This window comes from Chrysochloris asiatica, unplaced genomic scaffold (assembly GCF_000296735.1).
Source record: "Chrysochloris asiatica unplaced genomic scaffold, ChrAsi1.0 scaffold00037, whole genome shotgun sequence".
Lineage (NCBI taxonomy): Eukaryota > Metazoa > Chordata > Mammalia > Afrosoricida > Chrysochloridae > Chrysochloris > Chrysochloris asiatica.
In genome coordinates, this window is record NW_006408555.1 from 16,945,363 (window position 1) to 16,957,222 (window position 11,860).

General features: G+C 41.0%; 1 protein-coding gene across 1 annotated transcript in view; it reads right to left on the reverse strand.

Annotated features, from left to right (window-relative positions):
• The window catches only part of HYDIN (HYDIN, axonemal central pair apparatus protein), a 402,001-nt gene that overhangs the window by 372,104 nt on the left and 18,037 nt on the right, over window positions 1–11,860 (reverse strand). Inside the window, exon 4 of the mRNA XM_006860316.1 lies at window positions 10,515–10,649. Within this exon, the coding sequence (XP_006860378.1) occupies window positions 10,515–10,649 (135 nt within the window). The remainder of the gene's footprint in view (window positions 1–10,514; window positions 10,650–11,860) is intronic.

The window sequence follows — 11,860 nt, forward strand, 5'->3', positions numbered from 1 at the left end:
ATGGAGAGGCTGGGGACACTGGACTCAGGGCAGAAGAGGGTCTGTGTGGTTTACCCTTTGGTTATTTGATGATGCATGCAGGGGACTGTAATCATTACAATGAAACAAAATACGATAGGAATGAGTGTAAAACTGATGTTCTCCCATGTAAACCTCACAATAAAAACTCAAAAAAAAAAAAAAACCTTGATATTAACTGAGGCTTTGCAAGAAAGAACAAAAGATGCTGCTGAGTCTAGTAGGGGTGGGGCTTCTAGAGTGTTTTGTCTTAACTTATGTTTACATTACCTCTGCCTTGTTCTAGAAGGAATTTAGTACTGCTGAAGTAACTTAGATGGCTAATTAAAATACCCACCGGGATGCTTTACAAACCCTTTCAAGTTTCTGAATGAGGAAAGCTTGAAGTCTGATCAGAATTAAAACGTCTTTCAAAATCAATATCCATAAAAGAATATGAAGAAAATACTTTCAATAGTTACTTTAAAACATATTATAGTCTTTGAGGTTAAGTATTTAGTATGATGGCATTAGACAATGCAGTGTATCATTCTATACTGTTCTACGGATTGAAAATGAATTCAGATATTATGACCTGAAAGGATTTCTCAGCTTGTAGACTAAGTGATTCCTTAGTCTACAAGCTGAGAAGGGTACCATTCAAAGCCCAATAAGCACTGGCCTGCAAACCACCACACTGTCGGGAGTTTGAGACTACCAGCCACTTGATGGGACAAAGAGTAGGCTGTCTATTCCCTCAAAGATGTACAGCCTTGGAAGCCCTATACAGGATCGCTGTGAATCAGAACTGACTTGACGGCACTTCACAACAAATGAGAGATCCACCCATGACTTCCTTTACTGGTCTACATGACAACAATCCCCGTATGTACTGCCCAGTCTATGCCTCATCCATTAGCTTCTCTTCCAAAATGTGCATCCCCCAAACTTTTAAAAGCCAGCAGTAGAATATGAAAACGGGAAATAGGACTTTGACAAAAGAAAGAACCTTGATTTTGCATTAACCCTATGATACAAAGCAGAATGGCAGCAATTCTGTCCTTTAAAGACTTCAGCAAAGGAAAACAGTGTCTTCTACTACAGCAAATGTGACTCTCTGTGGCAATCAAGGACAAAGCCAGCATTCACATCCCATCTGTCTGCCTTCCCTCCACTCCTAGACTCAATGGAGGAATGGCTAACAAAGAATAAAACCCAATCTGATTAGAACTCTGGGAATTTAATACTCAATGTCCCTGAGGAATGTTACAAATTCCCTCGCCAGTTAAAAGTATGTACAGTAAAACCTGCAAAACCTAAAGCCTGTGTAAGGTGGAAACCTGTCAGAGAAAAAAAACTCAAATATCTTACATTAATAAAAAAACAATAGAAAAATGGTAAGAATGTACTCTGTTAAAGGCAATAAACTTGTGAGACCCAGAAAAACAAGGTAGTCGCATTGAGTTCTGGCTCTTACGGGTTATTATACCTTATATTGTTGTTATTGTTAAGTGCTGTCAAGTCGATTCCGACCCATAGCGACCCTGTAGAGGGTTTCCAAGGAGCAGCTGGTGAGCTTGAACCACCGACCTTGCAGTTTAAAAGACTTCGCAGTCTGATGCATTAGCCCACAGCACCACACCAGGACTCATATACATAATATTACATATTATTATGTCAATCTGAAATTAACATCCCCAAAGAGGAGCATCACTTCTGAACTCCAACTAGTTAAAAAACTAAACCGATTAGGTCTCTTGGACCTTATCCACTACCACTATGATTCTTCATAGGGTTTAGCTGGAGTCTCAGCTTCCTAGCACCATCTCCATTTCTCCATTTATTAAAGAAGAATGACCTATGATCTATGACTTGAAAAAAGACTAACTTTCAAGTTTACTGCAACCATTGTTGAGTTTGGTATAAAATGATAAATGTGGTTACTTCATGACTCCCATATAGATCATACTTTTATGGTACCTAATTTCCTCGTCAGCTGTTTTGCTTTCTAAGGTACCCTCAAATGTACCAATTCCCCTGCATCCATACCCTTTGCTTTCACTCCTGTTCCTATCTAAGACCAACTTTTCTCTTGTATGTCTCTACCCTTCTCCATTCTCGAGGATTTTCCTGAATCATCAACTTTCCCACTTGATTGAACACGCCCATATCAGCTTATAATCATGCTTGACTAGCCTCCATCCTAAATATTAAATATACAAAACTTGCCCTTAACCCGACCATCCACCTCCAGCTACTTTATTATTCCAATTACACTTCACAGTAAAACTCTTCCACATATTCACAGCCTCACTTTCTAACTTCTCTTTAACTCTCCCCCAGTCAGACTTTTGTACCCATTATTCACAAAAAAATGTTCTTACCAGCATCTCTAATAACCTTCATTTAGTGGTTATTTTGCTGTCCTCATTTTGTTTAATTTTTATAGCTTTGAACATCGCTGAGGTATTCAGTTATTCACTATGACCTCTTCACTGCTTTCTCACTTCACTGACTAACCCTTCTTAGTTTCCTGTTTTGGCATCTCCCCCATTTCCAACCTCTTCTCCAGCACTCTCAACATGCTCTCTTCTCTCCTTTGGCATAAGGTAGCATCTTTAACGCTCATGACCTTCAAATATTTATCTCTAGCCTTTCAACATCTATTTCCCATTTACTGTAGATGCATATATGTCCAAATGCACACTTGACATTTCTACTCGGCTATCTAAAGGGAGGTGTCCTGGTGTGGCGCTGTGGGTTAATGAGCCAGACTGCAAAGCCATTTGAACTGCAAGGTTGGCAGTTCAAGCTCACCAGCTGCTCCTCAGGAACCCTATACAGGGTCGCTATGGCTTTGAACCAACTCGATGATACATGACAACAACATCTAAAGGGAAGCTCAAGATGAACATAAAAATTAAGAGTTTCTGATTCCTCACTACCACTTCCCCCACTATATCTCCAGGGCCACAAACCTGCTCTTCACTGTTCCCTAGCTCAGTAAATGGTGCCACCATTTGGTCAGAGGTGGTGGTGGTTATGTGCCGTGGAGTCAGTTCTGACTCATAGCGACCCTGCACAGGGTTTTTGAGGCTGTAAATCTTTATGGGAGCAGAAAGCCTCATCTTTCTTCCATGTAACAGCTGGTAGTTTCGAACTGCTGACCGGGTTAGCAGCCCGATTCCTAACCACTGCAGTAGGTCAGTGGATGGCCAAAATTCTGAGTCAACCTAGGCACTTTTCTTTCTCAATTATATCCTTCATCTAATCCATGAGCGAATCCTGTCAGTTCTACTGTAAAACTACAGCCATGATCTACCTATGGATCCACAGTCACTGCTTTTACCCCAGTCCAGACCATCGTCATCTTTTGCCTAACTACTGCAATAGTGTCTTGCTCTTGTATTTGTCAGTACTTAGTTCAGCTACACAGAAGAGAAAAAAAAAAAAAAAAATTAGGAGAAGCTAAACTAAATAGAAGTTTATTTATCAAATAAAAAAGTCCAGAAGTAGGTAGACCAGGTTGATATGGTGATTCTATAGTGTTATAAAAGGAATAGAGTCCTCTTGTGGCACTGTCGAATAAACGCTGGGCTGCTAACCACAAGATTGGTCATTCAAAGCCACCAGCCACTCCTTGGAAACCCTATAGAGGGCCTCTATGAGTCAGAACCAACTCAACAGCACTTAACAACAACAACGTAAGAGACCCAAATTCCAAAATCCCTCTTCTATTATTCTAGCATATGACTTCAATCCTCAATGTCACCACACCGTACAGGGTGGCTACTGGCATACCAGCTACCTCTGATGGCCAAATGGCAGCATAAAGAAGGCAGAGGGACAAATCAGAATTCCTGCCTATTGTATCAACTCTCTTCAAGTAGTTGCCTTAGAAGTCCTGTTTACATCTCATTGGCCAACATGGGAAACATCCAGCTGCAAAGGAGGCTGGGAAGTGTCATCTTTTATTCCAAGCAGCAATGAATCCAACCAAAATTTATGGTTCATATAACAATGAGGAAACAGAAAATGATGTCAGAGAAGGCAACTAGCTGCTATGCCGCACACTTCCTTCCTTCTATTTTCCACTCAGCAAGCAGAGTGGTTCTACAATGCAGGCTCAATCATGTCATTCCCGACCAAAACGCTCCAAGGCAGATACAGTTAACCAGTCATCCCTACAGAAACTGTACCTCAGGACAGCCAAAAAGTTGATGAGGAAAAGGTTTGTTTTTGTTTTTGTTTTTTTAATTTATTTATTTATTTATTTTACGAATAATTCCAACAAGTAAATGGAAAATAACTTAACGTTCAATGATTCTCATCGATCATTTACAGAAACAAAATGAAACACAACAGCAGCCTCTTGATGTGATGCAATAGGACATACCACATCACCTAGGAAGGAATTTTGGCAAAAACAAATAAATCAAACATGAACCTAACAAGGTCTCTAGATCTAACTACCAGTTTATAGGAAATGTTGTTGTTGTTGTTGTTGTTAGGTGCCATTGACTCAGTACCAACCCATAGTGACCTTATGCACAGCAGCACGAAACACTGCCCGATCCTGGGCCAACCTCACTACTGTTGCCACGCTTGAGTCCACTGATGCTGCCACTTGGCCAATCCATCTCACTGGGGGTCTTCCTCTTTTTCTCTGACCCTCCATCTTACCAAACATGATATTCTTCTCCAGTGACTGGTCCCTCCTGACAATATGTCTGAAGTATGAGAGACGAAGTTTGGCCATCTTGGCCTTCAGGGAGCACTCTGGGGACAAAAGACCATGCTATGTCACCTGATGGGGATGTAATCAGCAAACCTAGTTTGGATTTTGATTGGAGCAAACCAACTTCAAACAAAGTATGACTCAATTCAACTAGATATGTGATGATATTAAGAAGTTATTATCCATTTTTAAAGGAATAAGGATGATGTAGTTTGTTAACTTTTTTTAAAAAAGGTCTTACCTTTTAGCGACATAATGAAGTATTTACAGAGATGAAGTAATATATGTGATTGCTTCAAAATAACTCACTGAGGCTAGGGGACAGGGGTACGGACAGGGTCAGCCAAGCAAGAATGACCATGTACCAATAGTTCTTGAAGCTGGGTGATGACTGTTCACTATACTGTCTTCCCTGCTTTTGCATGTCTGTGAAAATTACTTTAAAGTGGTTTCCTCTCACACTTTGTATGGCCTCCTAAGTCCTTCATGAGCCTGCCCTCTACACCCTCATCTCCTCCCACTTCTCCAGTAGTTCTCCCTGCTCTAGCCACACTGGCCTTCTTTCCCTTCCCTGAGCATGTGTCCACACAAGTGTCTTATTCGAGGCCTTCACCCTAGCAGTCTCCATCCCCAAACAGCTCTGTTTACAGGGCTCAGTTTAACTCGCTGCCCAAATGACACCTCATCAGAGAAGTCTTCCGTTTCTAGCAAAAGAAAACAGAGTCCCCCTTAACTCTCTCTTTTCTACAGTGCTGATGTTTCTTCATACCTCCTCATAGCAAGCCTACAGGACAGAGTAGAACTGCCCCGTAGGGTTTCTAAAGTGGTAAATCTTTACACAAGCTGACTGCCACATCTTCCTCCTTTTAGGTGCCGCTTTTAGGTGGGAGCCACTGATCTTTCAGTTAGCTGTCAGGAAGTCAACAACTGCGTCACCAGGGTTCCTTTATTTTTCGTCATAGTACTTATTAACACCTGACATTAAATTGTATATTTGTTGGTGAACTCACTGGAGAACGTAACTCCACGAAGGTCTCCTTAACCTACAGAATCGTACTGCCACGGAATAGGTGCGCAACAACTTTTTTGTTGATTGTTGTTGTTGTTGTTAAGTGCCATCAAGTCGGTTCCGTCCCATAGCGACCCTGTACAGGGTTTCTGAGGCTGTAAATCTTTACGGGAGCAGAAAGCCTCATCTTTCTCCCACGACTGAGTGAAGGAATAGTATTCATTTTTAATATCTTCATAAAAAGAATTCCTAACTGTCTCATTAGCCTTATTACCAAATGATATTTATCAAGCCCAGAATGCTAACAGGTAGTGATGTGACTCACTGAAGATGTGAAACAAAATAGAAATATTCTTCTTGGGGGAAAAGTCTAAGACATCTTTCTCCTGGTAAAAATGACAAGACAGTTAATATCTAACATATTCATGGTACAAAAGATACCAGAGTTTTTTCGTTCTTGTTTTAAACATCCTTATGCTTTTAACATCTGTCCCCCGCCCTACCTCAACTCTGTATTTTCTTGAGATTAACTTTCACTTAATTGTTTCATCAAACAAATATTTCTTTCACACTTACAATGGGTCAGGCACTGTGCTAGGCCCTAGAACCACTGGGATCACCAACACTGAACAAGGGATGACTAATTCCAGGCAGGAAGAAAACAAAATCCCTAAGAGGGATTTTTAAAAATAGTTTCAAAGCCAAAAGTAATCTGGAATAGAAATGGATCATGAAAATGTTAATGTTATAATTCAAAATTCTGGCAACATAGTTTATTATGATGCATCTAGATAACATACGACACGGGAATGGTTTCTATTCTTCTCGGGCCATGGTTTTTTAAATTTTATAGTAACAAATCAGGGAAACTATTGTGACAGCAAATTGGCTATTTTCCTGAGACATAATTGAGCAGTAGAATGGCCTCGCTGTAACCTCTCTGCTTTATCCATAGGACAGTGCAGTGATAAATAGATTCTGCTTCTTTAAGTTCAAGTAAGTTCCCCATTTTGCTTCCTTATGAAAGTGTAGTATTATCCACATTTCTCTTAGTAGTGTAACTACAAATTTAAGAGGCCAAAAAAAATGCCAGGCTCCAGAATTTCATAGTGTTATGTGATGATAATATTGACTATTATATCTTTATATGCATGACATGTATACTAGGATTATTAGATTAATAACATATCCACTCATTTTTTTTTTTAATTCTGTGTGAGAAGCGGAGATAAAGGAAGCCAAAGTGAAATGACTGCACCTGTTATCTCAGTATTTGGCATTCAACAAGCTAAATCCCCAGGAAGCCAGATTAGTAGATGACAGAAAAAAATGCATTATCATCTTCGACATGCTAATATACATGGGTGCTGAATATTCAATTGAAAAGGGACTGGCTTATTAGGTTGTGGCATGCTGCAATTTACATATCTCATCCTCCAGATGTCAGGAGGGTAAATGGGGATGGAGATCAGCAGGGGCTAAAGAGGGAAATATGTGCATGGACTGTGGCAATCAATTTGGTCAACTAAAGTAAAAAGTAACAGTAAAATGACTGACTTTTATTTCTCCTAAAATAGATCTGGAATCCTGTGTGGTGCTGTAAGAAAAGCACTGGGCTGCTAACCACAAGGTCGGTGGCTCAAACTCACCAGCCACTCCTTGGAAACCCAACACAGAGTTGCTATGTGGTGAAACCGACCCAACGGCACTTCATAACAATAAAGACAACAAAATAGATCTGGCTCTTGTTATTCTCTGGTTACATCCTGGGGCAGCCCTGAGGATAGCACGTCTCACCCAAGTTGGGTGTTCTGTGCAGGGAACATAGATGCTGACCCACTAGGAGATCACTGAGCACAGGACTCTGCTGAGGATGCAAGGATAGCAGAAGCCTTGTATCCATCCACTTCTCCACTTGCAATTGAGTGGGGCTGTCAGTTAGGACAGGGTCTCTACCAGATATTGGGTAGTGGGGGTATGCCACTGTGGCCATTGTTGGAGCTGACACTGTGACCAGTATTTGGATCTTGTATCTCTTTCTTAAACTAGTTAGAATATGGGGAGAAGAGATGTAATCAACTAGGGACCCAACTTCCAACGAACTATAATTGTTCTCACTTGCCTCAGCTCATGGCATCTGAACCACAACTTTTTCTTTTTAGTGTCTCTCCAGCTGTACTGGACCAATAAACAACACCATGATAAATGGAGCTAAGATTGAAATGGTCAGGGAATACATTTTACTTGGATCCAAAATCAAGGCATACAGAAGCAGTAGTCAGAAAATCAGGCAACACACTGACAAAACTAATGACAGGACCTTCCCAAAATGCCCAACAGACTTAGGCAGTCCGCAAAAGCAGAAAACAACTTCATCTTTAGGAAAATGAATTCTCAATATTTTATTATAGCTCATATGTTATACTCAAGTCTAATATCAAATATTAATGTACTCAAAATGTAAGTTAAATTTCTCCTACCTTGCTGCCATTGCATCAACTCCAACTCCTAGTGACCCTGTATGGTAAACTAGAACTACCCCCCAGGATTCCCAAGGCTGTAAACTTTATAGATGCAGACTGCTACATGTGTCTCTTGAGGAGTGGCGAGTGGGTTCAAACCAGTGATTGCTCAGTTAGCAGCTGAGCACTTTAACCACTATGCTACCAGGATTACTCAATCATTGTGGTTGTTAGGTGCCTTTGAATAGTGGCCTTATGTACAACAGAACAAAATACTGCCTTCTTCTGTGCCAAGCTCACAATTGCTGCTATGCTTGAGCCCACTGCTGCCACCACTGGGCCAAGTGATCTCGTTGGGGGTCTTCCTCTTTTGTGCTGACCCTTCACTTTACCAAGCACAATGTCCTTCTCCAGGGACTGGTACTTCCTGATAATACGTCCTAAGTATGAGAGACGAAGTCTCATCATCCTGACTACTAAGGAACATTCTGGCTGTATTTCTTCCAACACAGATTTGTTTGTTCTTCTAGCAGTTCATGGTACTTTCAATATTCTAGCCCAACACCATACCTCAAATGCATCAATTCTTCTACGGTCTTCCTTATTCATTGCTAATCATTATTCCCTCTTGATGGCTACTCATACATGCTTGTAGTCTTTATAACTTTCAAATATTTAGAAGAAACAGTATGTCAACACTTAATTAATTTTCTGAATCTGCTGTTGTTTCCCAATAGATGTGTATGTTGGATAAATGAAATATTAAAATGCAGTTAAAAAGCTAAAACTCAGACCAATAGCCACAGCATCAAGCCAAGTAATAATCCTCAGGGTGAATGTTAGCATTTCAGATTTATAAAGAAAATACAAATATACCTAACATACATTTCAGTGATTTTTTTGCTCTAGACATATTACATGCTGTCGAGTTGGTTCCGACTTATTCTGTATAGGACTTATATTTAGCTTTGGACTATGTTTTTGTTGTTTGAAGTGCTGTCCAGTCAGTTTCAATAGGTTTCTGAGGTGTGTGGTTTTGAACTGCTGACGTTGTGGTTAGCAGACCTGTGTTTATATTACAGAGCTACAGTAGGACTCTAACTTTGGACTATGTTGTTGTTAAAGTGCCATCAAGTCTGTTCGACTCATAGCAACCCTAAATAGGGTTTCTGAGGAGTGGCAGATGAGTATGAAATGCTGACCTTGCAGTTCAAACTGACCTTACAGTTCAGTGCTTATCCTACAGCACCACACCAGGACTCTGCTTTGGACTATGAGTATTTAAAACACATACAAAGAAAACAGAATACTACAAGTCCCAATGTATTCCTCACCCAGATGCAGCAATTATTAACATACTCTCATGCTGGCTTCATCTGTTCCTTTACCTACTTCTCACTCTGTTATTAGGAGCTTTACATTTTCACTCTAGTACATTTTCTGGAAAGGAGCTCTGGTAGCGTAGTGGTTACAAATTGGGCTGCGAACCACAAGGTCAGCAATTCAAAGCTACCAGCTGTTCCATGGGAGAAAGATGAGGCTTTCTGCTCCCGTAAAGATTTACAGCCTCAGAAACCCTGTACAGGGTCGCTATGAGTCAGAACCGACTCCACGGCACATAACCACCACCACCACATTTTCTGGAGAGCAGCAGTCTTACTCTAATGGGATTTCTAACTACTCACTACAATGATACAGGCTGGGCAGACCACATGAAATCCTCAATCCCTGCTGTCTAGAAAGGCAGCACTAGTAGGAGGAATACGGGTAACGATACGAAGAGCAGCTAATAAACACTAGTGTGTAGGAGAAAGGAGACTAGGCTAGCTCTCTTGAACTCCACTATGGAGCAATACAAATAAGCACGCATGTTATAAACATATAAATAAATTGACAAGGTATTAAGCCTATTTAAGTCTTATTTTCTGCTGTTACTGGTAAAAACCCTTTCCTCTCCCCCTCAAATTCTAGCTATGTAGTGCTGTGGGTTAATGCACTGGACTGCAAAGTTGGTTTCAACTGCAAGGTCAGCGGTTCAAACTCACCAGCCACTCCTCAGAAACCCTATACGGGTTGCTACAGGTCTGAACCAATTTAAAGGCACTTAGCAGCAACAACAACTTAAAAGAGGTTCTTTTCCTCATCTCCAGAGGGGTACCATCCCCTCTTCTCACTCATCCCATCCCTCCTCCCACCACCACCACCATCATCACCACAATCTCCATGAATGCCAGAACTGAAAACTGCAGGTGACACATATTCAACCAACAAGGACCTGGCACCCCTTTCTTGCCAGCACTGCTGTTACCTTGTTTTCCTCTGGAGTGAAGAGGATTCGGAATGTGGATGGCACTCCAGGTGCTACTTTGTGGCCTATGTCTTTGGGGCTGATTACTTTAAAGTAAGGTGAACTTTCCTCAATGACTTTGACCATCCTTGGAATCTGCAAGTAAAACACATCATGATGGACATTATACATGTGGGAAAGAAGAAGAAAACGCACAGGAGTGGGAGCTAAACATAGACTACCCATTCGTCCTTGGTCAGGCCTGAACTTCAGTTTCCTCAACTGTAAAGGGAGACGACAGTATCTATCTTTGGCCCAGTGTCCCACACAAAGTCAGCACGTGATACATTTTAGCACTGATCTTTATTAACATTAGTGTTATCACTCATTTTTAGTAGTATTGAAAATCTTTGTTCATTTTATTATTTAAATTGAGCTATCTTCAAAGACTAACTGCTTTCATTGGCTAAAAATCCCACTCACAGAGAGGACTTCATCTGGATTTCCCAGCGTCTGAGAACTGCTCTGAGAGAAGAATCCTCATGGACTGCACAGCTCCTATGGTCCACCCACTGTCCCAGTGTGCCACTGAGTCCTCAAAATAACCCTCGTGCTTCACTACGATTCCCATTCTATGATGAAGAAGTGGGAGTCTTCCTAGCTGTACCTGGCCCACCTCTCTGTGGGTTGTCTTAACTAAATACCACCAGGAAGAAAGAACAAAGACAGAGCAGTACAGTATTGCCAAGGCCAGACTCCTCGGGCAGCTTCAAACAGTTTCATTCTTTTAAAATCTCTCTTTCCCTGCTCTGCTTTCTTAACCCAGAGCTACGCATCCCTCAGATAGTTCCTGCAATAAAGGAGATGCAATTATCAGAAGAGGGTGGTCTGCATGGAGAGTTCAAGGGCATTGGGAAGGGGGATAGATTTTTTTTTTTCTTTTTCTTTTTTTAAAGGAAAAGATCCTAAGAGGCAGAAGAGCAGCAGCCATAAAATGAACAAGAAGTTACATATGAAAAATGAGGAAAAAAGAACTGCCTCAGCCTCTCAAGGCTGTAACTCAGGTAGGAGAGAGAAGAAGAAATGCAGGAAAGAATCCCAGGGGAGACCATCATAAAGACTGAGGGGAGGCAGAGATATGTTCCGATCTAATAGGAATGGAATGGACTTGCTGGGAAGATGTACTGAATGAAGCTGTGTAATATTTTGAACAAACGTGCCCTTGTCAATTAGAAACTAGAAAGGAAGGCAGCAACCAGCACTACAACAGCAATAATAATACACCCACTCCTCAGCTTTGACATGGTTAGGGCCCACAGAACAGGACAGTATACGAAAACTGACATTATATGAAAATGGAGAATGAA